This window comes from Dunckerocampus dactyliophorus, chromosome 19 (genome assembly GCF_027744805.1).
Source record: "Dunckerocampus dactyliophorus isolate RoL2022-P2 chromosome 19, RoL_Ddac_1.1, whole genome shotgun sequence".
Lineage (NCBI taxonomy): Eukaryota > Metazoa > Chordata > Actinopteri > Syngnathiformes > Syngnathidae > Dunckerocampus > Dunckerocampus dactyliophorus.
In genome coordinates, this window is record NC_072837.1 from 2,201,087 (window position 1) to 2,228,348 (window position 27,262).

General features: G+C 42.7%; 1 protein-coding gene across 18 annotated transcripts in view; it reads left to right on the top strand.

The window, feature by feature from the left end:
• utrn (utrophin) overlaps nucleotides 1-27,262 on the top strand; it is a 139,241-nt gene that overhangs the window by 5,954 nt on the left and 106,025 nt on the right. For 8 of the 18 annotated variants that reach the window (XM_054761006.1, XM_054761011.1, XM_054761010.1 and 5 more), the window contains exons 1-24: nucleotides 3,240-3,516; nucleotides 10,878-10,939; nucleotides 11,420-11,512; nucleotides 11,989-12,066; nucleotides 13,205-13,297; nucleotides 13,462-13,634; nucleotides 14,241-14,356; nucleotides 15,352-15,518; nucleotides 16,827-17,057; nucleotides 18,221-18,402; nucleotides 18,727-18,877; nucleotides 19,431-19,550; nucleotides 19,701-19,802; nucleotides 19,867-19,974; nucleotides 20,052-20,231; nucleotides 20,308-20,471; nucleotides 20,540-20,663; nucleotides 20,737-20,824; nucleotides 21,924-22,168; nucleotides 22,249-22,417; nucleotides 24,043-24,161; nucleotides 25,644-25,781; nucleotides 25,882-25,995; nucleotides 27,078-27,233. In XM_054761006.1, the coding sequence (XP_054616981.1) occupies nucleotides 3,282-3,516; nucleotides 10,878-10,939; nucleotides 11,420-11,512; nucleotides 11,989-12,066; nucleotides 13,205-13,297; nucleotides 13,462-13,634; nucleotides 14,241-14,356; nucleotides 15,352-15,518; nucleotides 16,827-17,057; nucleotides 18,221-18,402; nucleotides 18,727-18,877; nucleotides 19,431-19,550; nucleotides 19,701-19,802; nucleotides 19,867-19,974; nucleotides 20,052-20,231; nucleotides 20,308-20,471; nucleotides 20,540-20,663; nucleotides 20,737-20,824; nucleotides 21,924-22,168; nucleotides 22,249-22,417; nucleotides 24,043-24,161; nucleotides 25,644-25,781; nucleotides 25,882-25,995; nucleotides 27,078-27,233 (3,408 nt within the window). In that variant the 5' untranslated portion in view covers nucleotides 3,240-3,281. Of the gene's footprint in view, nucleotides 1-3,239; nucleotides 3,517-3,640; nucleotides 4,013-4,252; nucleotides 4,635-10,877; nucleotides 10,940-11,419; nucleotides 11,513-11,988; nucleotides 12,067-13,204; nucleotides 13,298-13,461; nucleotides 13,635-14,240; nucleotides 14,357-15,351; nucleotides 15,519-16,826; nucleotides 17,058-18,220; nucleotides 18,403-18,726; nucleotides 18,878-19,430; nucleotides 19,551-19,700; nucleotides 19,803-19,866; nucleotides 19,975-20,051; nucleotides 20,232-20,307; nucleotides 20,472-20,536; nucleotides 20,664-20,736; nucleotides 20,825-21,923; nucleotides 22,169-22,248; nucleotides 22,418-24,042; nucleotides 24,162-25,643; nucleotides 25,782-25,881; nucleotides 25,996-27,077; nucleotides 27,234-27,262 lie in introns of those variants that run through there. The other 10 variants (XM_054761009.1, XM_054761012.1, XM_054761014.1 and 7 more) reach the window with 9 other exon arrangements.

The following is a 27,262-nucleotide window of genomic DNA, read 5'->3' on the forward strand; positions in this document are numbered from 1 at the left end:
AAAAACGTGTTTGGCTTCAGGGAATTGTAATTGGAAGCTGAGCCTGTGTACATTTTGCCACATGGTGCAACATTTTGAAATAGGCTGGGGACAACCACACTCTTGCCTGATTGACCTGCCGTGCCGTTCCACAAATGTGAAAGGTCAAACATCATACACAAGATTTAGTAGTGGACGGTCTTTTTCCCGCAATCAATTCTGTCTTGCCGCCTCACAGCTCAGCTCAGCGGATAAACTCTTTTGCCATCTGCTCGCACTTTGACGTTTGGGTGTGATGTGAAACACAACGAAGACGCCGCAGCTGAGAAGAGGAACGTGATTGTCGCCAAATGGAGGGTGCGGCTTTAAGATTTCTGGTGGCTGGGTGGATCGTGTCATTGGATGCGTTCCAGCTGGAGTGTGTGTGTGTGTGTGTGTGTGTGTTGAGAGTTTGGATCGCTTGTTCATGAATATCTGGGTGAAATATTGAAACCATCTGCCACCTGATCATCAGATTCATGTGTTGATGGGTGTGCGCACGCAAACAGAAATAATGATGCTTTTCACAGCAGCCGCCCACTTTTGTTTTTGGATGTTATGACCTTCAGCTCTTTTCCTTGGTGTTGCTGTTGAAGTGTGTGGGTGGGTCGTTATACCTTTGATATTTTCAGATAGTGTAGCGAAACAGAAGCACAATATAGATATTTCTCTGGATGAGCGTTTGGCTAGATCTATGGTTAGTTTATTTTTTATTTTTTTTAAATGGGAGAATCCCTCTGAATGTTCTGAACTCTTGTTTCCGTGCCATAATAACGGTGCAATCAAGGTCATCATTGGTTGAAGGAGCGACTGCATTCATGAAATGACACGTCTTTATTTGGACTTTGTGGATCATTTTGAAGTGTTTCCGTTGCTTTCTATTATGAAAGGTGGTGGTTATCAAATGTATCTGTCGAGGATCCATCACAATACAGTTGGCTATGCTTACTTTGGGAAACAGTTTTATTTTGGTAGAAAACTGCTGAAACTGAAGCAACAGCGCCTCTGCTGGTCGCTTCAAGACAAGCGTGTGAGGGTGTCATCCCGCTCCTATAATGTGTTCTTGGTGTTCCCCCACTTCTCCACCGATGCAAGCTCATTAGGGCTCCAAAGCCATGTTGCCCAATCTTCCTTCTGACCCCTCGCATGACAGGATTTACTAAAACAAAAACAGAGAGAGAGAGAGAGAGAGAAAGAAAGATACAGCGAGCAGGTAAACTTTTTCAACCTACTGTGGGGCTTCTCTTCATGGGGACTGAAATGCTTGATCTTTTCCTTTTTTGGATTGAAGTCACAGAACAGTACCTCTGCCTTAACTCGGAACTTAAAATGGATAAAAATGCTGTGGCTCTGGTTGTTCTCAGCTTTTTTTGGAGCCTAGAAACCAAAAATGGTCTCAAATTTATGAAAGAGCTAATATTACCACCTGCACGTACAGACTTTTAAACAGTAGTCTGTAAAACTAAACAAAAAACAAAACAATTGTCCAAATTGCTGTATTACCCCGAACATAAGATGATTCTGAATATAAGACGAGCCTTCTTTTGTTTGAGGACTATGCTTCAGTGGTTCTCAGTTATTTTCTGTCATACTGCAGTGTGTCAGTCCTGTCTCTTGTTGAGCCGTAGAAAGTTTGCCTGAAAGTATGTTGTGCTTACTATGCTTCATCCGTTGAAGTGGAACGTACATTTAAATGACTGAGGCTATGTTCACACTGGAGCTCAATTCCGACCACATTAAAAAACAGATTTGAACAAAGAATGTGAATTGGCCATCAGACCCATGATGAACTTAGCCCACGATGAACTTAGCCCACGATGAACTTAGCCCATGATGAACTTAGCCCACGATGAACTTAGCCCATGATGAACTTAGCCCACGATGAACTTAGCCCACGATGAACTTAGCCCATGATGAACTTAGCCCACGATGAACTTAGCCCACGATGAACTTAGCCCACGATGAACTTAGCCCACGATGAACTTAGCCCACGATGAACTTAGCCCATGATGAACTTAGCCCATGATGAACGTAGCCCATGATGAACGTAGCCCATGATGAACGTAGCCCATGATGAACGTAGCCCATGATGAACTTAGCCCATGATGAACTTAGCCCATGATTAACGTAGCCTAATGAGCTGTCACATGTGGTGGTGTTCAGAATTGCAGTCTAAATCTCCTGCTAATTCCTAGTGCGTATATGGGATTTGCAATGTAAATTAGCATCGAGCTAGCACATTTGTTTGAATGCATTTTGTTTATGTTGAACGTCACAGAGAAAGGACTTGTATCTTATGTAAGTCATAATTGGCATGCCTTACAGTCATCCCTCGGTCATTGCAGTTCATTGGTTCCAAACCCGACCGTGATCAGTGAATTTCCACGAAGCAGGGTTCAAATATTTTTGTACTTGTGTAAAATGTGTTTATGACCTTCTAAATGTTTTATTTATTTATTTATTTTACATTTTTAGAGCTCTCTGGACATGAAATAACACCAATGTAGTTTATTCTATATTTGTATTACCCAATATTCGAACCTCAATGTGGCGAGGGACGACTGTATTTCTGTATGATCAGTTTTAGAGTGCTTCAAATTAAATGGAACTCAACTGGAGTTAAGTGTATAAAGTTGACTTGTCTTTTTCAGACTCTTTTCTAGGGAGAGAAATACTGTCAGTAAGGTACGTAGTTGTACCAGAGCAGTCTTCCTCTCTCTGCTTTGTTTGAGCATCTACAGGCTTGATGCTGTCAAGTTGCTGAGCGACGAAGGGTTGGGAAGCCCGCATGACTAATTCAGTCCAATGGAAATTCTATTTTTTTTTCCAAGTTCTGGAGTTCTTCATCCATTACCAACACCAGACTTTCCTAGCCCGCTTTCGCTCCGTGACTACTCCCTGCTCTCTTTAGGCTTAGGATGCTGATTTTCCTCAACTGCTTCCTCTCTGTTGAGGAAAGGAAGACAGAACACAAAACACAGGAAAAATTCATCCCCCAGTCCCCCAACCACCTCCTATTTCACTTTCACTGTGGGAACTGGCTTGTTTGTTTAGTTGCTGCTGTGAACAAATGGAGCTGCAGAATCTGCAGAAATGTCACGATGCTACTTTACGCCTTTTGCACAAAAAATATTGTTGCCACAGTGTGAAACATGTTAGGATGCAGGTCAGCGTGGGTCATGTTTTTGTTTTTATTTTAAGGGGGAGCCAGTTGTCGACTACATGGATGAGTCCCTTTTCTCACCCACCCATCAGGTGTTTGCATGTGTGTGGGTGCTCGGCACCCCCAAATAAAAACAGCCTTAGGTGGAGAAAACAAAGAGACCTCTACTTCCTCTTTCACTTTGTACTGTTGTTCCCTCTCCTGCCGCCACCTTGTCTTCCTCTTCTGGTTTTGTTGTTTAAAGCTTTCTGACATGAATTTAAGTAAGTGGATGTCATGGAGAAAGCGCAGCGTCTTCAGGAGGAAACGGAAGCCTGAAATAAGTCTGCTTCTTGGTAAGTGAGAGGCTAGAATTGAACGATTACCCATTTTAAAGTCTGTATTCCACGTTCTGCATGGTAACCTTCAAGTCTCACAAAACGGTGTGTTAGTGTGCACGGTTCCGTGTTGTTAACTGCTACACACGACCTGCAAACATCGCATCAACCGTCCTGCGTTGTGTCTGCGTGTTGATCTTTTCAACCATCTTGCCGCAGCTCTTCATTCCATCCTGTTGCATGCTGGGCTGCCTCTGAACACTGACTTTATCTGTGTTCATCCCTCCCCAACCTCATCCCACGGTGCATCATGACTCCCCCACCCCTTGGCTTGTCCTGTCCTGTTCTGTTCCGTTGTGCCTCTTCGTTCTCTGCTTCTGCATTCCTCTAACTGTCTGGTCAAGGAGGGCTGGAATGTCCCAATCTACCATGTAGTGATACTTTGGGTCTGTTTTTGCTACTTATTTTGGTGATCTGTGCTGAAAGATGGCAGAACACGGCCTCAGACTCAGAGGTAGGAACTCTTAAAGGGTCTGCTGTAGGTTTGATGGCACACAGCGGCGAATGTTATCTCTTGATTTGCATCACAGGGATTCTCTTGTATCTACACATGAAAAGCAATATCATTAGAAATACAACTTGGGTATACTGTACTTTGGAGTAGTCAGTGTACAGCTTGTATAGAAGTATAGATTTATGGTGGATGTCTACATAGCTGACAACACAAGTGAAGATAATTGTGTCTTACTTACAGTGGGGCTGCACGAATGCTGCCGTGAACTGGGGTGCTGCATTTCATTGAGGGGAAAACATGAATTCCAACATGTACTGTGACATTGTGAAGCAGGAACTGACAGTCTTCCAACAAGAGGAGTCGAAACACACCTCCAAGAACCTGAGGAAGCTAAAGGTGATGGAGTGGACAAGTAGATGTCCTTCAGACTTGAACCCAGTTGAGCACCTGTAGGGCATCCTCAAGCGGAAGGAAGGACGGTGGATGAGCGCAAGGTGCCGAACATTCACCAGCTCCACCAGTGATGTCATCATGGAGGAGTGGAAAAGGATTCCAAGTTCAACCTGTGCAACTCTGGCGGATTCCACACCCAAGAGGATTAAAGCCGCGCTAGATAACAAAGGTGCTCACACTAAATATTGACACCAAGGACACAAGGTTGACTTGTTCACTGTGAGGCGTACTCACTTTCACTTGTGTTGCCAGCTATTTGGACAATAACGACTGAGTGTTGACTCGTTTTCAGTAGATAGGAAATCTATACTGCTATACAAGCTGTAGACTGACTACTCTAACATACTGTATATATCCGAGTTCCATTTCAATAGTATTATCCCTTGACAAGATATACTCTATACTGTAATCAACATATTTCGCTTTCTAGTACAGTCGTCACCATTGCAGTTCAAACATTGCAACCTCACTCTGTCGCCGTTTTAATTAATAAATTGTTGCTGTTTCATGGTTGAATATGGTCTATTATTACTAAAAAAAAGCATATTTTTTAAGCAAATAGTACGTATTAATGGCCTAAATGAAGCATTAAAATAGCTAACCGCCTCCATCACTGTTTGGTACGGTAAGTGCATAGTAAAACAGCAGTTATACCATGCAATGAAAATCTTATTCTGTTCATTCTCCCAAGAAAAGAAAGAAAACAAATGAAAGAATAAGAACATAAGAAACATAAACACATAAACATATATACCAATAAATTAAGCAACAACAACAGAAGAGACATTAATACAAGTAAATAATACAAATAAATAAATAAATAAATAAAGTTCTATGAGTGTGTGCGTGTGTTGCGTGCGGCGTGTGCGAGTGCTTCGTTGAGGAGCCTGATGGCCTGTGGGTAAAAGCTGTTTGCCAGCCTTGTGGTCCTGGACTTCAAACTCCTGTAGCGTCTGCCTGACGGTAGGAGTGTGAATAATGAGTGTTGTGGATGTGTGCTGTCCTTGATGAGGTTGTGTGTTCTGCGTAGGACTCTAGATTTATAAATGTCTTGCAGTGAGGGGAGGGCTGCCCCAACAATGTTCTGTGAGGTCTTGATCACCCGCTGGAGTGCCTTCCTATCACGTGTTGTACAGTTACCGTACCAAACAGTGATGGAGGCGGTAAGCTATTTTAATGCTTCATTTAGGCCATTAATACTCTCTTGAATCTTGAATCTTGAATCTTGAATCTTGAATCTTAAATGAATGAAAATACAAATATTAGGCATTGACAAGACGTGATATTAAGTGTAATACAGTATCTGTGACTTGTGTGCACCTTTTAAGAAGCGGGGCCTGGGAAGTGATGTGTGTGACTGCAGCTGGCTAGAGCTGACTGCTAGCTGAGTGCTATTAGCAGGTTAGCAGTGGAGAGTGTGGCCGACAGCAGCTCCTGTGTGAATGATTACTGCATATGTGTTCTCTGCTTGTTAATAAAGCGATTGAAGTGCATTGTGAGTCTCTCCTTAATCACAAAGAGAGGCAGTAGAGTAGTATTCGAGACTGATCTCTAGGTGTTAGTAACGTTACATTGTGTGAGTGAAGGATGAGTTCCACCAGGAAGTGCTCGGTCAATGCTAACGTGTGAGTCTATCTTGTCTTATTTATGTATGTCTAAGATGTCTTACTTTGTATTATTTTGTCTCCTATATTGGGTACAAGTGTTAATGTGACTATAGGGGTGTGTTATTTCATGTCTAGAGGGCTGCAATAATTGTAAAAAACATATTTAGAGGGTCATAATCAGGTTTTCTATGCTCTAATTACAAACCTATTCAATTTATTCACATTAAATCCCACTTCGTGGAAAGTCTATTATCACGGTTGGGTCTAGAACCAACTAACCGTGATAAATGAGGGACAACTGTCCAGCCACTCAAACGCTCCCTAGTTGTTTTCAAGCTGTTGCGCTGTGCTCTGAAGATTATGGTGGTGGTGAAAGGTTTTCCTTCTGCAAATTTCCAGATCTTTGAGAGCAAAGAGTGTCAACAAGGCCCTGCTCAGCTGGGGCAAGCTGAGACAAGTGACCACTGGAGGGAGGGAAGAATGTGTTTGGGAATTATGGGAATTCTATGCATTCTTTTCCAACCTACAGAGGCAAAACGAGGATATGATTGAGTTGTCTTTGGTTGTGAGAGAGCTTTTGTTAGCAGGAGGACGTACTGGAGTTCAGTGATGCACAATGGTTGATGCCTTGAAAGGCAGCAATTGTTAATTGTGTGTGCGTGTGCGTTCAGTGAGCCTTGACTCCCATCAAGGTTAAGTTCACCTTGGAAAACTGTTGCGTCATACCCAGTCCTACCTGTTATTGCCACCATGATGACTTGGAGACATCCATGGTGGTTGCCGGCCGCTTTAGCTGCCAGCTGGTCATGTGACTTATCACTGTGGGAAGATTTGGATTTCAAAGTGTTTATTGAAACAAGCGCTGGGGTGGAACTATGCGAGGAGAAAGTGTGTCCTGGCCTGTAAATATTCCAATTGTCCGTCCATGTTTATACTGTGATGCTGCCGTGGAAACCAGCACGCGGGGTTTGTTTGATTTTCACCGCAGCGTCTTCCTGCCTGAGGTCATGAGCTCGACCCACCTGTGAAATATATATTTGGAAAAAGTATGTGTTCCCAGCTGGCCACTTTAGGGAATGTTCCTGTGAGTTTTCTTGGCCAGTTCTGTTTTTTTCCTCCTTCTCAATCCTCTCAGGGCTGGCTTATGTAACTCTGATGGCTCGGAAAAATGGGAACAGTTTGGCAGTCGGACAAATAATGGTTATATTCCAGTGCAATAAAATGATACTGGGTGCTTGATGAGTGTGAACTTTTCAGTCGTTTCTAGCGTAATATATGACATCACAGTGTTACAATTTGACTCGGTTATCACTATTTACATTCAATTGTATGTTAAGTGTTCTTTATCACGACTACTAAAGAAATGGACTCCAGACTGTAACCTTGGCCTCACACGGGGGAGATCATTCAACACTTGGGTGAACAAACTGTCATTTTCGCAATAGTTTTCAAAAAAATCTATAAAGACGAACAGAAATCCACTTTTTTGTTAATGTAGCCACATAATTTTTATGGAGCCATAATGTTGATAAAAAAACCTAACCAGACTTAATTGTAATGTTACGCCCCCTTTTTGTAAAATTGAAGTAGCATAATAAAATCTATTGCCGGTAGCTGAATGCAGTGCTTTTGTTATCGCAGAGCTGTGCTTTTAAGTCATAAATTCTGACATGAACTGCTATCTTGACGTGAACAAAATGAAAGAGGAGGAAGTTGGCTCGTAACCGGAAATACGTACTTTGTGGCCTTGCTGCAGGGGACGTGTGTGTGTGTGTGTGTGTGCGTGTGCGTGTGCGTGTGCGTGTGTATACAGTATATACACATACTGTAAATTGTGACCGCGTGTCTGCTCAGTTAGCCGTAAGAAGACACCAGTGGGATTTACGCCGCCTGATGCAATCGCAACTTCCTGTTTGAAGCAAGACAACCTTACTGTACGCGATTGTGCACTGTCAGCACGTCTTGGCGACTGTGTCAATGAAGTCTGAGCAGAAAGTTTGTTACAACACTTGCATTGCTTAGTGTTAGTTTGCAAAGGTGTACCTAATGTTATGGTCAGTGAGAATATATTGTTGTATTACTGTAGAGTGGAATTGGTGTTAAATCTAAGTTTGTTTTTTTTGGTTGTTTTTGTAAAAAAAAAAAAAAAAAAACTTAATTTAAAAAATGCAATACAGACATGCTCAAAGTTTTAGACTCATGAGCCACCGCAAAGACATTTTGCTTGATGGCGGCCATGTTTTTTATTCAATCTTGCTTAAATTTTACGTGCTCGTCAGTCCCCGAAACGCACGCACCAAATTTAGTTCCCAATTTGGAGCGACAGCGTCTCACTGCTGCGGCTCTTGTTATGTTGCAAAAAGTCCATTGAAATATCAAATATTTGAGAAGTTCCAGAATTTCCACAGTTCGGGTCGCCGTGCCGCTTGTCACTGGGGGGTGATGATGGGTCCCCCAGCCAAACCAGTTGAGAACCACTGATCTAAAAACGTTCCAGTGGGTGTTTTGCAGAGTGAGTTGAGCTGTGTGAGAAAATGTCAAGTCAGTCCGACATAAGGGGCTTCATAACAGCGCCACCATGTGTTGTATTTCTCATAAAAATAATAGCACAGTTAACACAGCAGGGTTGCATGTTTTGGCAAATTTTCACTCTTTTGTGTGTAGCGGTTGAAGAGGAGAAGGCCTTACAGCTGACAGAAACAAACACAAACAACCATGACTGACTGTCCCTAGCTTGATAGCACGGTTAATATTTTCTACAAGGTCCGACCCCTGGACACTTAATGAAGTGTAAGTGCCTGTGGCTAATTTAGTTGTCTGCATATGTTTTTGTCGTCGTGTATGTGTCAGGCTGAGTGCTGATGTGTGTTATTTACAAAGCTGGCTGAAGCACTTGCTAGGTCACATGAGCAGTAAGTATGTAAGCAGCCACGAGTAAAGTGACTTAAAAGGACGTGGTAATGGTGCTTTAATGTTGTTTATACACTCCCCTCGAGAAGTTCTTTTTTCTCTTCTACACACACGCAACACAACACAACACAGGAGCATACTTCGGCCCCCCCACCCCACCCCACCCCACCGCACCCCACCGCTACCTTGATCTTTCCAGCCGTTTGACATTCCTGTGCAGTGGCGAGCAGGAGCAGCACCGCCACGGAGGGGGAGCAGTGTGTATGAATTGGCTTTATTGTGTAGGGGGGGTGGCAAGGTAGAGAGAGGGCCAGGGAGACCTGAGCCAACACCCCTTGCCCCCCAGGGACCTCTGAGGCCCGCTGCAGGGTGGTGATAAGGCTTTAAAGTCAGGGGGAATACTGGTATTGTGTCGAGAGCACAGCTGCACCACACCTGTGTATACCTGCGCTGACATAACGGCAGACAGCTGTCAGTTGTTCTCCTCACTTCCTGCTTTGCGTCACACGCACTTCCTTGGACCCCACCCACATCATGTTCCAAGAATGAAGTTGTAATGCTGTGAAAAAAGTCTTAATATTCCCGGAATAAGCTCTGCAAGTAAAGCGAATAAAATAATCGCGATTACAATCATAAATGTGTCAAAAGTTGCAAGGTTACAAAAGAAAAGTCAGACTCTTCAGCGTGTACAGTCGTTGCAGTGCTATGTTGAAGGGGAATACAGCTGTAGAGTTACGAGGAAATTCTGATCAAGAAGTTGTAATGTTTAGAGTCTATGTTCCCAAAGTGGGGTGCGAGAATAAAATTGGCATCGGGAAAAAAGCAATGTTACAATGTTCCGACTATAAAACTTATTATGGTGCGATATTTAAGACTTAATTTACAAAAACATTGTGAAAAATGTCCTTGTAATTCTCATAATAAAATAACTTTATTTCTTGTAAGATTTTGTCATAATATTAGGCCATTTTTTAACATTTATTTTCTAACATTGCATTTTTTTTCCTTCTAAAAATGCAACATTGTTCTTATAATCCTATCACTTTTATGAGAAGTGGATAATTTTCTTTTTTTCAGCGCACCCCTAATAAGGTGTATTGTACTTAAGTGACAGTAAATTTAAAAAACAACAATAATTGATTGTTAGTCAATTAAAATACTGCAAATAAATGAAGTAAACACAACTCTGTCAGGAGCTGAAAGGTCTCCCTGACCGCCCTCCTCCCTCCAGATGGTATGTTCTTATTTTTACACCCACCCAGCAAGCGGCCACACAGACACAAAGAAGCAGACAACCGTCGGCCCCGGTGATCATAACCTTTGACATTTTGTTCAGTTTATGGTGTTTTTAGGCAGCGGCTTGTGTCACGACAGTGGCTCTTCAGCACACACACACAGACACACACACACACACAGACACACACACACACACACACACACACACACTTTTGCTATGTCTCCTCCCTCGGTGAATGCGCCTCTTTCAGACACATAATTGAATTAACTTTTTTATTTTTTGGGATGAACCACGTGACTGAATGGCACATGGGAAGGATTCACTTGTAAACGGAAGTAGAAGCACATGAGAAGCTCCTTAAAAGGCTTCCAGAAGAGGAATTAATGATGATTCTCCACTAGTGTTCATCTTAATGTGGCCTTTTATTCCAAGCTTGAGACAGATGCTCATTATTACAGTGGCTCATTGTTATCTTTTTTTTTAATTTTAAGAATTTTAGCCGTGGTGAAGACTTCTTATAAAGCCACGCACAAGGGAAGAGCCAGTGAGTCAGTCGTGTTGGTATTGAAGCTGATTAGGAGGGTCCATCAGTCCATGCACCCATTTTGTTGTTCTCACAAATCCTCTCCCATCTTTTTGTTTTTGTTTTTAACCACAGATGAACATGATTTGGTGCAGAAGAAAACATTCACCAAGTGGATAAACGCACAGTTCTCCAAGGTACGCCAAAACCAGTAACCAGCTTGTTGTTTGTTTGCCCAAAGTGCTAAAACCAAGGTAGCTATTGTGCAGGTGTACCTAATAAGCTGGCTTGTAAATGGTTAAAAGGGCGTGGCACACAACAAACAAATGAGTAGTACTCAAAATAAAAGCTGTAACTAATTTAATAATTTAATTTCACTGTCATTTGTTCTATTCTTTTTCTTTCTTTTCTATAAATGTACTTGAAATGTTTTTTATTTTCTTTTATTGTATTTAAATCTATGGTATTTTATTTTATTCATATTTATTCTGTTTCAACACTATTAGTTTTCTATTTTTGCAGCAGATAAATGAAAAATACCTATTTAATAAAAATTACAATTATACAAATATAATCATAGAAATGTAATAAAACTAAGAAAACTCTCAAGGACTTACTGAAAATAAAGTGTAACTGCTAAGAGGATGTTTTTGTTTTTGTTTTTGTCATCCAACCAGGCGGGTAAAACAGCCATCAAAGATATGTTCTCTGACCTGAGGGATGGGAGGAAGCTGCTGGACCTGCTGGAGGGCCTCACTGGAACTGTCCTGGTCGGTTTGCAATGTGTTTAACTTTTACACTTTGTCTGGGAAATGTTAGTTTCAGTTTTGAAGACAAAAAACGCCTCAGCATTCTTATGCATGCATGCGTGTTCATTGCCTGATTCTTTCCTGCAGCTGCAAAAACGACCAGTCAATCTGTATTTAACGCTCTTAATCTGCCCCTGCTAGCATAACAATAAATCTATACCTCTGTCAGTGAGCGCAGCATCTTATAAAAGATGTGCAGCTGCGTGCAATTCACCCTAGCAATCTATCTTCCCACTTGAAGGCATCAATTCTTTTTGTGAACTGGCATTGTGCATGTATCTCCCTCCTATGAGCGGTTCCACTTAACAATGCATATCCCATTTTCCATCATTCCATTTCCGCCGTGTATTCATTATTGTCTTGAGCTTTTTGCTATGAAAATACTTCCAGTGCCTTCTGCTTGATGAATTAAACCTTCATTGATTCCTCTTCATCAGACCAAAGAGCGGGGCTCCACCAGAGTGCACGCTCTCAACAACGTCAACAAAGTGCTTCAAGTTCTGCACCAAAATAACGTGAGTAGAGTGCTTTTTGGACATTTATTTGACACACTTAAGGTGAAAGAGTTTGCAGGTAACAACGATGCCATTCACCTTTACAGAGTCAGGTCGCATTCATATGCTCTCTTCCATTATGACTGCATATCCTCCTTTCCCGTCTGTACAAAATAATGGACCTTAATGCCGTGACGCACATGTTGGTTTCTATTTAAAGTGTTGTCCTCATTTGTCCGCATTTCTGCACAACTTGCAGGGGGAAAAATATGTTTTTTGTCTCCCAATTTGCAGTCGTAACTAATAACCCGGTGCAATTATGCAGACCCAGACCGCTCGCCTGTGTCGAAATTACCCCCATGTTCCAGTCTACAGACAGACATATAAGGACATGAGAGAGAGAGAGAGAGATTCAAACAAAGCGGAAGAATGAGGCTAATTGGAAACAGAGTGGGGGGGTGGGCGGTCAAAGGGCAACACTGTGGTAGAGCGAGGTGTCACCAAGCTAAGCCCATGACCTCACGCTTTGACGTGATCCTCTTGATATACTGTAAGTCCTCTCTTAAAAACCTAACCTGGGCCTCGTGTCAAATGCTAAGAGTTTGACATTTCTGACATTGTAAGGTACATAAACTGCATGTAAACATCAGTTTTCATCAGCGAGGCAGCAGGTGGAATATCATGCCGTATCATGAGTCAAGAAACATTGAGTAACAAAACAAAACGCTGTCTTGAATAAAGAAACTTATTTCAGTGACATCAAAGTACGACAGTCCACAATCCGGACATGCAATGTTTGCTGAGGTCAGTAATGCAGCATATCATGCACTATCTTGAACAGATAAACATATTTGACAAGTCCCACTGTCTACATGTCCGTCATGCGGTGCAATTTTGGGTCCAGTGTCTTCTTTGTCCTGCATCCTGACTTCAGTGAGACAAAGCAGCAAGTAGCATATCATGCACTGGCTGGAATAAAGAAGCCTGTTTCCGTGACATTAAAGTAAACCTATCCACATAGTTTGATCAGGTGACTGCAGCAAAGCGCTGCCCTCTGAGCGCTGCCGTTTTACATTTTTGCAGATCGGTTGGTGAAAAGTTTTCTAAAAAGCAGAAAAATAGTCTCGTCAACTCTTAGTGTCTGCTTTTTGGGCCTCAGGTGGATCTAGTAAACATTGGAGGAACAGACATTGTGGATGGAAACCACAAACTTACTCTGGGCCTCATCTGGAGCATTATTCTTCACTGGCAGGTGAACACACACACACAATAACACACACACACACACACACACACACACACACACACACACACACACACACACACACACACACACACACATAATAACACACGCAGTCACATGACTGGAAACGTGGAATCCAATGTTGTTCCTCTTCATCATTCTCCACTATGCAGGTGAAAGACATCATGAAGGACGTCATGTCCAATCTGCAGCAGACCAACAGCGAGAAGGTCTTGCTGAGCTGGGCGCGCCAGTGCACGCGCTCTTACCCGGAGGTCAACGTGCTGAACTTCACCACCAGCTGGGCCGACGGCCTGGCCCTCAACGGCATCCTGCACCACTTCAGGTGAGGATCCGTCCAAGCACCGTCATGGCAACGGGCATTCTAAACTGTGGCGTCACCAGCACAGCTACCAGAGAAACAAGTGTGGAGTTTAGAAATGGGGGAGGATATGCTGCTGACTTTCTGTGTGTGTCTTTGTGGGGGTGGGTCAAACTGCTTGACTTGCCCTGTTTACACCTGTTGGTGTTCGCACATACTTGCTGTGTTGTGTGTGTGTGTGTGTGTCTGTGTGTGTGTCTGTGTGTGTGTTTGAGGGGAATAAAGCAAGTGAGTAAATCATCAGGGATATGAGCCTACCCCTCCCCTTTTGTAACCCTTGTCCTTAGCTATGACACACACACACACACACACACACACACACACGCTCTTGGGACTGTGAGTTGTGAGAAAGGCCAGTGTTGGTTTAGACTTGGGCAGGGGTTTAGTTGGATCACTGATCCCATACATTCCACACCCAGCTAGCCCCAACAAAGAGTCTTTTCCCCTAGCATAGCATTCACTACATACATACAGTATGTACAGTATGCAGAGTTAAACTCATTGTGTAAAACATGCATTGCTTGGTAAGAGTACTAGACTGGAGTTTCTCCTCTTGCTGTTTGTGTGCAGGCCAAATGCAGTCAGTTGGAATCGTGTGGTCCAAATGAGCCCTGTGGAGCGCCTGGAACATGCCTTCACTGTAGCCAAAGATCAGCTGGCTGTTGAGAGGCTGCTGGATCCTGAAGGTAAAACACTGGTGGACACTTTCAACTGCCATATTTAAACAAATTGGGGGATGTCGCCACAATGCATCAAGTGGACTTATGCAGTTAAGCGGAGGAGCGATAAGATGAAATGGTTATATACTGTAAATGCTGCAGTTAACACCACTATTCGATGAAGCGTTGGGTCGCTTATAGTCGGCGGGTGGGGGTTTACAAGAGCAAATAACTGCTGCGGTCTGTAATTAATTTGGGGTCCAAAAAATATTATTGGGCTTAACAGATATGGCTGTAGGCAACCTTGTCATGTGGTTAAAACTCCACTCCACTTATTTACTCCAACTCGTGCATGTTCCACTTGCTGCACTCTTTTCAATGAGCAGCAAAGTAGCGGTATTAATGCTGCCTGAGCAGTTTGCTCCTACAACATTGGTTCTGTTGCTGCTGTGTTGTGCAATATACTTATATAATATACTTTTATAATGTGGTCAAAGAGAGCGATATTTTCCTTACCTCTTTCCTGTGCACTCCAAATCAGTATTAAAGTAGTTATATAAAAGTTATATAAAAGAATAAGTACAATAGTTGAGTATAGTATAATTTATATATATATACTGTATATACTGTAATTATTTATGTATTATGTCACATATTTATAGTATACGTATAATTATTATATAATATATATATATATTATTTGGTATGATTTATAATTTTATATAATTTATTATAAGAGTATTATAATCGTAAAATGTAGTATAACAGCATTTATTAGTATTTATTATAATAGTATAATAATGAGTTTTCAGAAAGATCAGCCTCTCTCTAATCAATTTGTTGGTGTTGCGGTTGTGAGAGAGCCCAGTACGTTTTCGCACAACAATATTTATTAATAAAAATCAATCATATTTGATTGACTTAGAGCTACTTACTCAACAAAATGCTTAATGTTCAAATAAGCACTTTTCTGTTATGGTTCCTTTTACAATATCCATCTTTGTAATGTAATGTTTTCCCAGACGTGGCGGTACACTCACCAGATAAGAAGTCCATTATCTTGTATGTGACGTCTCTGTTCGCCGTGCTCCCCCAAGACGTCAGCATGGATTCCATCCAGGAGGTCGAGACACTGCCGCGCAAATTCAAAGTAGAGGCTGAGGAATCTGCTCTGGGCCTCGGTGCACAGGTAACTACTTATGGGGGTGTTTTTAGAAAGCACACGTTCAGTAGGTCTGCACTCTGCTTTGTGACATTCTCCTGTAAGTATTTCGGGTATGAGCAAGTCTGAAGGTGTAAGTTCTGAGCCAGCGGTCAATCACGTCATTACATCTGTGCTTCTGCTCGCTTCCCAGGCTTGTCGTCACCAAATCCCCAAACCAGCTCTTAGTTTTTTTTCTTTATTCCTTCTGGCTTCACATGCTTCACGCCCTGGAATGAGTTCTGGAAAACTGTGCTGCATCTGATTGGTCCTGCGAGGAGCATTTTACTTTCCTGGCAGGCTTCCTCCCGCCACAGGAAGTGATGCAGCTACTTTTGTGACCGAGCGGAGACAGAATAGAGGCTCTTTGTTGTGACGATCATGTTTCCCACTCTTCATTCTTTGATCGCCTCATGACTTTATTCCGAAGATTTTTCCGTGTTGGTGCCATTCTAACACAAGTGCCTACTCTGTGTTCAAAAAGTCAATTAGCACTTTAGAGTGGAACAATTCTGCGACTAATCCGGACTGTGGGTGTTTGAAACGGGCTTTAAGTTTGAGAATGGGGCTTGACCTGCCCTGCAAGTCAGCAGCACCGCCCAGAATCCCACATGCATTTTTATTATTCCTTAACTGCAGGGCAGGTTGCTCCGCATGCCTCAGAAGTTCCAACACTCCTTCAAGTATCTTTCTATTTTTAAACATACTAGCTGATGTTGCACATGAGAAAAGCAAAGTAATGCACAAAGTGACCTTTATTCGCTGTGATGATGAATGTTTGGCTTGTGAAGACAACAAAGCATCAACATGGGTGGACTGGCATCTTCACAAAGGTTTGAAATATAACGAATGTCTTAGTGCATAAGCACTCCTGGTCCAAATTTCAAGACCAGTTGAAAAATTGCAAGAATGTACATTTCGCACTGTTGGACCTTACGCAGAGCTTCAAAAAGAGTAACAGGCAGGAGACCCAAAACATTTTTGAATAAGCATTTTACTGCAAACATGCATTTTCTCAAATAGGGGCCTCCACTCATGAATTCATTTTTGTATTACTGCATTGTCTAGTTGAAAGAAATAAGCGCCTCTCCTCATTTAGACGCCTCAGGGAGGAACTGTAATTACTTTAGCTGTTGTTGAGCTATTTTGCCAACCAAAACAGCAGCACTGTCTTCATAGATGCTCCACATACTCCACTGTCGCAAATATGTTCTGTACCCGGTATACATGTCCTCTCTGCCAATCACCTGATTTAAACATGAGCTTCATGATTGGTTCGTGCCCCATGTTCTTCAGAATATGAAACTGGGGGAAGCAGGCAACAGTCCGCGCCTAGAGGCCCCCAGCAACTTAACAGAGATGGAAGTGGAGATGGAGGGCGGCATGCTGGAAACGGACTTGGACAGCTACCAGACGACCCTGGAGGAGGTTCTGACCTGGCTGCTGTCGGCCGAGGATGCCCTGCAGATCCAGGATGAGGTGTCGGAGGACGTGGAAGAAGTCAAAGAGCAGTTTCACACACATGAGGTAAGAGGAGATACAGTTTGGGAAATAAAGGATTGGTCCTAAAAGTGGAGTGTTCACATTGTCAGGTCTTGTGAAAGAAGATTCAGGTCTTCTTCTGGTCCGTTTCTGGGCCTCATGTAATAGGATGGCAATACATAGCGAATCTAGACCACTTTGTGTTCACAGTGCACAGGTGAACCGTCTTGAGGATTTCACCCAACCAAAATAAAATCAATCAGAAACTGGTCTGAATTTGATTTGAGTTTGCTTTGAGTATTCACATACAGTATGTGCAAAATACGATGACACTTTTGGGTGGCTGACCAACACCTATAAAGACCTGCTCAACTATTATGACGAAGCAATAAAAATGTGCGATATTGGCTTTCTTACCCTCAAATGAATGTCATGTCACAAACACATTCTGCTTCTTTTACTGTGATGCCACGGGATACATTTCACAAAATAAGACAAATACTGCAATATTTTATACATGCTATAGAAAAAGTGCCATATTTATTATAACATTCTGTTTTAACAAAATAATCATTTAAAAAAAAAATCATGACCAATAGTCCACTATCATCACGTCCTCCTACTGTCAACATGTTATTGGCAGAAAAAACGATATGATCCAATATCTCTATTTTACGCCAATGTCTGTGGCACCAGATATTATTGGTATTGATATTATCGCTAATAAGCAACAGTGTTACGAAAATAATTTTGTCCAAGACTGACCACAGCCTCCTCCATCCTCCCCCTACCTATTTGGAATTCCAGGAATCCTGCACGCCACTTCATGGTGACCTGCCCTAGAGCTTATTTGTTTGTTCGAGGAGATATTTGTGTCGGTGCGTGTGTGTAAATAGAGGTTGGCTGGATTCCCATTGGCCTAAATGAGAATATTTGCTAAGACGAATGTGTGGAATCCAGGTCAAAAACTAAATCTGGAAAAGGGACTGAGCCTTTTTAGCTCTAAATATCCAGTCCAGTTTGTTTTGTTCCTTGACCGTTTTAGACAACAGAAGTGCATTAACAAAAGTGAATGCATTGTCTTCAGCTGCTCCATCTGTGCTTGGCAACTCTGGACTGTCATGCTAATGATTATTTGGTACCTAAGCCTGTTCCTGCTCGTAATTTGACTCGCAAACTCAGACCGTATCGCTTGCTTGACTTTGAAGGCCTTCATGATGGAGCTGACGGCTCACCAGAGCAGCGTGGGCAATGTGCTGCAAGCCGGCAATCAACTCATCGCCCAAGGCAGCCTGTCCGAGGAGGTGGAAGATGAAATACGGGAGCAGATGAGCCTCCTAAATTCCCGGTGGGAGAGCCTTCGCGTCGCCAGTATGGACCGCCAAGCCAGGTAGAATTTTTTAAGATTAGGTGTGCAGCATTCCTGCACAATAAGGATATATTTACTGTGCGATAGAGGTCATCTGTGCTTGCGTTGACCTCAGACGATAATGGCTTTTAACTGTGTGGAATGTGCAAGGCTGCAAGCAATGTGAAGGTGACACCTGATAAGCGCTTCTGGCAGTCAATCTGTCTTATCGGTGTGTCGCTGTTTCAAGCACAAACACACAACAGCACATACAAATACTGTACACATGCATGTAGACATGATAGCATCACCTTTAACTTTGCTGCTTTAGCTTCTCTTTAATTCCTTCACCCTTTTGCCATCCAGACTTCATGAAGTCCTCATGGAGCTTCAGCAGCAGCAGTTGCAGCAGCTTTCTGATTGGCTGACTCGGACGGAAGACAGGATCAGAAAGATTGAGACCGAATCGCCGGCTAAGGACATAGACGACTACAAGGAACGGATCGAACAGCATAAAGTAAAGCTGCTTCTTAAAGACACATACAGTACTTGCACATGATGTGGACATGTCTGTCCATTCACATAGACACATGATGTGGACATGTCTGTCCATTCACATGGACACATGATTTATGCATGTCTGTCCATTCACATGCACACATAATGTAAACATCTATCAGTCTATTCACATATAATATAAACATGTCAGTTCATTCACATAAACATTTGTTGGTCGATTCACGTACACTTTGACTGTAATTAAAGCGGCTGTCTGTCCTTTTCCATACAAACTTTATGTAGTCGTGTCTTAATCATCTGCTCATTTACACATACACACATTTACTGAAAACAGTTGTTTGTCCATTCACATACACACATAATGTAAATAATGTAAACATCTGTCGATCCATTCACATACTGGATCATGTGTAACATGTGTAAGCTGTCAGTCCATTCGCATGCGTAAAGTTAACGTCTGTCATATGCACATAGTAAGATGTTAACGTCTGTCGGTCGATTCACATACACACATAACGTAATGTCCTTTCCCTTTTGGTCCTTTTGCCCAGGAGCTTCAGAATGACCTTGAGGCGGAACAGGTGAAGGTTAACTCCCTCACGCACATGGTGGTTGTGGTGGATGAGAACAGCGGTGAGAGCGCCACCGCTGCCCTGGAGGAGCAACTGCAAGTAAGTCGTTAGCACGAGAGACTTTTTAGAGGTTTGTTGATATCGGTGGCCGTCATTGTTCTGGCACTGCTACTATTGTTGAAGGGGAGTACAAACACATACTGTAGATACAGTAGATGGTAATTCTATTGGTTTATATCTTGCATTCAGTCGTTGGGGGAGCGCTGGGCCGCTGTGTGTCGCTGGACAGAGGAGCGGTGGCACAAGCTGCAGGAGGTCTTCATGGTGTGGCAGCAGCTCGTGTCGGATCAGGTAGAGCACCCGGCTATATCCAACTCCATTTGCCATGTTTGCTAATCAACTATTCCTTCTGCAGGGTTTGTTCCGAGAGTGGTTAGAGAAAAAAGAGGAGGCCTTGAGTGAAGTGCAGACCAGCAATTTTAAGGACCCCAGTGATATTAACACAAATGTGCGGCAACTTGCTGTAAGTGAAGTGGGAGGGGCTACAGTGCAGTTTTTCCCAGTTTTTCTTTTGAACTATTATGTTGTGAAAATCTGTAGATTCTCAAGGAGGACATGGAGAAGAAGAGGAGGGCGCTAGACCAACTTTCCGACGCAGGCCAGGATGTGATATCACTACTGAGGAGTGCAGAGGCAGGAGTTAATATCGAGGCGGACACTGAGGATTTGGCCCACAGATGGGACAACTTGGTGCAGAAGCTGGAGGACTGCTCCTTCCAAGTAGGCATTATTTATCTTTGTGTATGTTTTTTTTGTTAATTGCAGCTCTGCAGTGATAAACTAAACCTCTGCCAAGGTGATGGAAGCTGTCACAGACGTTGGGATGACGCAGGTGGACGAACGGGTCGTCATGAGGACAGTTGCTGTGGCTGCTGCTGCTTCAACTCACGACCAGGAGTTGCCCCCACCCGCTCCTCCCAAGAAACGGTTGGTGGAGACTGACAAAGAAGTCAGGAAAGTGTAAGAACCGCAACACACAGAAACATGAACACAAACACGCGCTCATCTATTCAGTCTGTCGTCTGCAGGTTTGAAAATAAACTCTCCGATCTTTTGAGCTGGATAAAAAAATGGAAGGCGTCTGCTCAGGCTCTAGCCTCCACACACCCCGACGCTACAAGTGGCACCCAGGGCCTGCAGGAAAAGTTAAAGGTTGGGGGGGGAAAAGCACTAATTACAATGGAGGGTTGGAGTAGGAAGTTGAACATGTGATTTTGGCTTGTAGGCTCACGAGAAGGAACTCAAAGCAAAGGAGCCTGCGGTCGGTCAAGTGATCCAGGAAGGTCGAGGCTTGATGGACCAACTGGAGAGAGGTACGCGGTGAAGGACGGCAAGCCTTTAACAGCACATACAACGTTTTTAATCGAACACGTGCAAAGTTTGTCGAGATGAGCACCAATTTCCCTATCAAATGGGTACCTTTCGGCGGATTTATTTGCCTCTTTATGTTTATTCAGATGCCAGTTATTTCTCTGTGTTTTGTGGGCGGGGTCGTAAAAAACTCACCCTGCTGAGATGTTGCCATTTTATGAATACTCATAAAAACGAAGAGGCACTCATTAGATGTTTTTATGACATTTTTTGTTGGTTTTGTTCCACAGGCAGTAAGGGGTACAGGAACACGACTTTTTGTTTAACTTTTTCAGAATGCTCTTAGATCTTAGCGCTCTCCTGTGTTTTTTATTTTAATTTTATTTTGTTTTATTGTGGTTCTTTCTCCCATGAAAAGCACTTATTTAGATTAAATTGGAATTGGGGGGAAAAATAATGAAGGCTAGTTGTAATTAGGCTACATAATTGTTTAATTTGTTAAAAATGTTTTTCATTTTTTGCTAAATGTATTTTAATGATATATATTTAAATTTTTATTATTTTATTATTTTTTTAAATTTAATTTTGACTCCACAGTGTGACATTTCCTCCTTACCTTGGCCAATATTAAAATATTAATTTTAAAAAAATAAAATTGCAGCATTATCTCTTCACCTTAGCTATTTTTTAAAATACATGTTTTAATGTTTTCAAGTCAATTTTAAAAAATTGTTGGTGTGCCTTTTTCAGAGCTGAATTCCATCATAATTTTCATTGCTAAATGACTTACCTGTAGGATTATTTGGCACACACATAGCCCTTTAGCCCCCTTTATTTGGGGTTTTTTGTTTATAGTGTATTGTTTTTACGTTGTTTATTGTTATTTCTTTTTTACCTGCCACGGGACTACAGAAGGAAACTAGCAGTTGTGCTATAATCAGCCATATTTACATCCATTTCCTGTGCAGAAGTTCATTAATATGCACCGTCCCAAATAAAGAAAGAAATAAACAGATGTGTGTTTTAAACAAATAATTGTTTAAATGTGTGTAGACATTACCACAAAGGACATACTAATTAATTAGTTGTGGGCCATTTCAGAGGGGGTCCACGTGGACTCGGTGAGGGCGGACGTAGACCTGATCCAAACAGAATGGGACGTGTGTGCGAGGGAGCTGCAGGCGGCCCGCGACCATGTCAACGCCCAGGCCCGGTTCACTGCCTTGTCTGCAGAGCTGGCAAGCCTGGATCAGGTCTTGACTGAACTGGATCGATGGCTAGACTCCACTTCTGCTGTGGAAAAGTGTGACGACGCCGGGCTCGGTCGCATGAGCGAAGAATGTCAGGTAGTTTGTCCACTTTATCCCAGCACGGCTGATGAACAATCACATTATTTGATGATTTCTTTCTCCTCTTTGCCCCTCAGTCCCGACTAGTCCAGGTTGCCCCCTTGAGCACGCAGCTGGAGAGGATTTGTGCGGATGTGGAATTGTTGGAAAACATTCCGTCTTTAAAAGACAACACGGTGGTGGTGTCAGCACATCACGCTGCCACCGTACAGCGACTACAGAGCAGACAGCAAGAGGTCAAGCAAGGTAACACTGGCCTGTCAAACCATAACGACAATACATGACTTTGATGGGCTGCGCTCTGTGTACTGTGGAAGAGAAAAGGGCGTACCCCAAAGCGTTCCCATAAAGGCGGAAGCATAGAATTGTCCTAAATGTCTTGGTAGGATGAAGAATTAAGATTGGAGTGGCGCTGAGGGATCAAGCATAATCCTGAATTGATTCATGAATCCATTCTGAAGTCTTTTTCCAATACAAGCATCTTAGATGGGATTTTACTCAAACCTCGCAAAGTTTTGGAAATGTATTTTTGACATTTTGTAGGTTCTACCGAGCAAAACAATATTTTTATATAAATGTATTTGCTCCCCCCCCAATCCAACAGACTAAGAACCAAACTGTGCTATGAAAACATAATGATGCGTACAAATTGACGTGTAGTTAAATATAGTTTTTGGCTCGTGCTGATTAGTTGCCAAGTAACCTGTCAATGCAATAGTTTTATGAAACTGGTTATGTAGTGTTTGTCTATTCTAACTAACTCACAAGCTTAGTAGTTTCCCTCATCCAAAGACCCAACCAACCATGATCAAAACAATTGTTATATACATATCGATCATGTGTATTAGAATAATATAACTAACCATTCATAACACAGTCTTTTGAATGATAGTAAAAAAAAAATAAAATCATTAAAACAATGAAAACAATTGAAAAATGAAAAGAAAAAGGAACAAAATGTTTTTATACACCTTGGTTATGTAGTTTTTGCCTTATTCTATTCTATTCTATTCTATTTTAATCAGTGACAAACTAAGTACTTACCCTGCCAGAGATTTTTGTGTAGGTTGCGTAAATTTGGTATAAGCCCAGTAAGGAACTAACAAACTAATAGCTTTAGAAGTCTTTCCTCGATAGAAGCGTCTTAGCTGGGATTTGATGCACACTCAGCGGGCTTCTTGTTCTCTAGTAGAATGTCAATTCCTGTGATTCCTCGTCAGAAGCCCCTACAGACATGAAGAAAACTTCCAAAAGTGCTCGGTTTTGTGCTCGGAGCCTCCCTTGCCTCTTGGCCTGGAATGTTTCAAATCTTTCGTAAGAGCAAAGATCCATTTTTTTCTTCACATGCACGTCCTTCAGACTTTGCTAGCGTGTTTTGTACATTTCACATCAGCTTGGACAGTGTGGACATCAGTGTTGGTGGGCTATGTCCTCTGCTTTTGTCCAACACTGAGTCGTGAGGTGAGACTTGAGCGAAGTCCACCAGTGACCTCAGGCTTAGGCGCGTGCGCCCATTCGTTGCCTCATGGTTTTTTATGACAGAGTTGGATGAGCGTTGTCTTTCTGCCTTTCTCATGTCTTTACCTTCCTGTTCTGCTCCATCACTCTCTGCGCATACAAACATTCTCACATTATGGAAGGATCAATGGTATGGTAATTAACACACATGACAAGGAAGGAAGGAAGGAAGGAAGAAGAGTTGTGAAGAGGTTGCAAGGAGAGGAATGTCAACATCTGAAGTAGCAGGTTGTGTTATTATGGGCTGGCTAACTTCCATGCTGTCAAACAGTAAGGTTCTTTTCCAGCCTTCACACTGCCTCCCTGTGGTGGGACACATGTAAATAAATAAACTTGTCCTTTTTGAATTTCAGTTTTGGAGGCCATCAAGGCGCGATCTCTCCTGGTGGAGGCGCTAGAGGCCAGGCTGGCGGCACTGAGAGACGGAATCAACGACGTACTCACCACTGAGGCGGCAGTGCGGCGAGCACAGGTGGGTGAAGCTTCATGGGAAAAGTCAGAATAGAAATCCATCCCATGCGCCATTATCCAGATCTGCACTAACGCTTAATAGGTTCTTCCTTGGCCCGTACACGACCCCGCTCCAATAGTGTTGTGGTTTTTGTACAGTCCTGGTAACTCACTAACAATGATCTAAATTAGAGATGCCCAATATTTTTTTTAAATGCAATAACCAATCAAAACAACCAAAAAAAACACTTTTACGACGAACTTCAGAACGAGTGACGTAACTACTTTAAGTAATGAATGAGGGAACAGTTGTAAAAAAAAAATATGATTTAAGAATGGGTAATGTGTTTTTTTGCTCCTTTGTATGTGTGATAGAACAATCAGTAGGAGTTATTGATCTGGATGTACAGTATATTTATCTGTGTGTGACATCATATTTTCCAACCTACATGCGCCTTTGTTAGCCATTTGCTTCCTTCTGCAGAGATATGGAGCTCAGAGGTATACTGTGATGTGTGTGTGAACATGTTAAGTGTGTTACTGTGCATAGCTCTCGCTCTCCTTCCATTCTGCGTTGGAATGTAGCTGAGCCGTTGTTACGGCGGCAGAAACTTGGCACATTCTGGGCAGCGTGCCCTGACATGCAGCATAGGTTTTAATGCAGAGCCTCTCTCAGTCAGGCAGTCAACATGACAACGTAAAGTCTCATGGCAACAGCCCCTGGTTTACATGTGCGAGAGTGGATAACAGCCAGATGGTGGTTTAGAGTACTGGATAAAAGCATTTATAGTAGGGGTGTCGCTAATTGTGCTACAAATTATCGCCGATAATCGATGTTATTGGCAACTTTTTTTTTAAACCATTTTTTCATTATTGTCATGTGAGGTGTAATTCACATTTGAACCATTAGATGGCACTCAAGTATAGTGTACCTGTGTGAGCCACATTAGCTTGACACAGAAGTTGGGGATGAAGGCTCCGCTGCCCGCGGCACCTCCATCGGTAGTTTTTTCCCACAGTTGAGAAAGCTGTCGATGTCGGTCTTCATGCACTCACCTCGTTCATTCTGTTTAAAACTGAAATATTCCCACACTGGGGCTGTTGGCTGTGGCATTCGCCTCAGAAACCCTTGCTTCTGTGCCTTAATTCATGTTAGCGTATGCTGCCTCACGAAGCTAACTGCAAACCCTCTGTATCCACACACTAGTAGCCCCGCCTCCACAAAGAGGCTGAATGAGAGGAGGGCCCACTCTCTCCCTTCATTCCACTGTAGAACCAATGCGCACAGACAGATGCAGAGTGAACCCTCTTGTCATCCAGCCAGTGTGGCACAGAGAGACGAGCAGACGAAACACACACGCATACATGCACATGTCAGTTTATCCAGGGCGTCGTAAGTATTGACCTGTTTGTTTTTTTTTAATTGATTTCGTGACAGGCCTACGTGTGAGTAAATATGCTGTGGTCGTCTGTATTGAGACTCTTACTTTTTTGTCCTCCACAGGCCTTGTGTCTGGAGATTGAACAAACGCAGCAAGCATCTGATCCGGCAGAGCAACAAAGATGGAGTCAACTGTCCACCAAGGCCCGCGAGGAGCTGGCCACGCTCAAGTGCATCCTTGGAAGCATGAAGGACCAGCAGGTACAACATCTTGCCTTGTGGTAGTAGTAGTAGTAGTAGCAGTAGTAGCAGTATGAGTAGTAGGCCTACTAATGTGACTTCAATGCAATGTTGTCTTTAGGTGAAGTTGGGGGAGTTGGAACGCTGGTTGGAGGCGGTTCAGGAACTTTTGTCCCGCGATGCTACGCGGGCGGGCAACACAGAGAGTTTACAGGAAGAGCTGAATCATTGCAAGGTCAGACGTGATGCAGCTATGTTCTCTTCAACATACGACGCGCTCATTGGCCATGATATGATATACAGGAGGTCCTCGGCCTGCGTACGAGTCATGTCACTCGCTCTGCGCACACAACTCCGGAAGGACATATAAAATACAGCAGTAAAAGGATGAAATACAAGACTTTTATCCGTGTGTTGCAAGGGAGTGAGTGACAGCCTTATAGGGTGGAGGACATTTCAAAAATGAGATAACATGCGACCAACATTGGCATGCAGCCAACGTTGGTCGCATTTTACGATGTCTCATTTCACTTCACTTTTCACTGTCACTTTCCCTTTTGTAAGCTTACTGCCATCTGAAGAGTCCACCTCACTCTTGGGTGATGTAATGAAGGGCAAAAAACATAGCTAAAAAGAACAAAAGTCACATTCTTTATTGCAACCCATTCTTGCGCCACACACACATGACTACTCTTTTTTTCTTTTTTTTCTACAGTATTAATAATTTATGGGAGTGCATACGTAATCATAAAACGTAATGCGAAATGTCGTAACTTGACACGTTGTAATGCAAAACGTTGTAACCCGAAATGTCATAACATAAAACGTAGCAACACAAAATGTTGTAACGTGAAACGCCGGAACACAAAATGCAATAACATGAAGCGTTGCAACCCGAAACGTTGTAACCCGAAATGTCATAACATGAAACATAGCAACACAAAATGTTGTAACGTGAAACACCAGAACACAAAACGCAGTAACATGAAGCGTTGTAACCCAAAACGTTGTAACTCGAAATGTCATAACATGAAACGTAGCAACACAAAATGTTGTAACGTGAAACGCCGGAACACAAAACGCAGTAACATGAAGCGTTGTAACCCGAAATGTCATAACATGAAACATAGCAACACAAAATGTTGTAACGTGAAACGCCGGAACACAAAACACAGTAACATGAAGCGTCATAACTCGATGCGTCATAATTCGAAGCATCATAACGCAAAATGTCATCACACGAGGACAGCCTGTAGCGCAGTTTTATGACTTGCAGGTTCTGTTCTGAAGGCATTTTCCTTTCTCTTTGTGACGCAGGAGCATGTGAATGAGATGGAGTCCATGGAGGGTTTGTTTAAGCAGATGGAGGAGAATGTGAGCGCTGTGCAGGCGGCTGCAGTACCAGGACTGGCCGAGTGGGGGCAGGTTGTGACGGCAGATTTGCGAAGTCAATTTGACTCGCTTTCGAAACAGGTAATAAAAGATATTTGTCATGCGCTTCA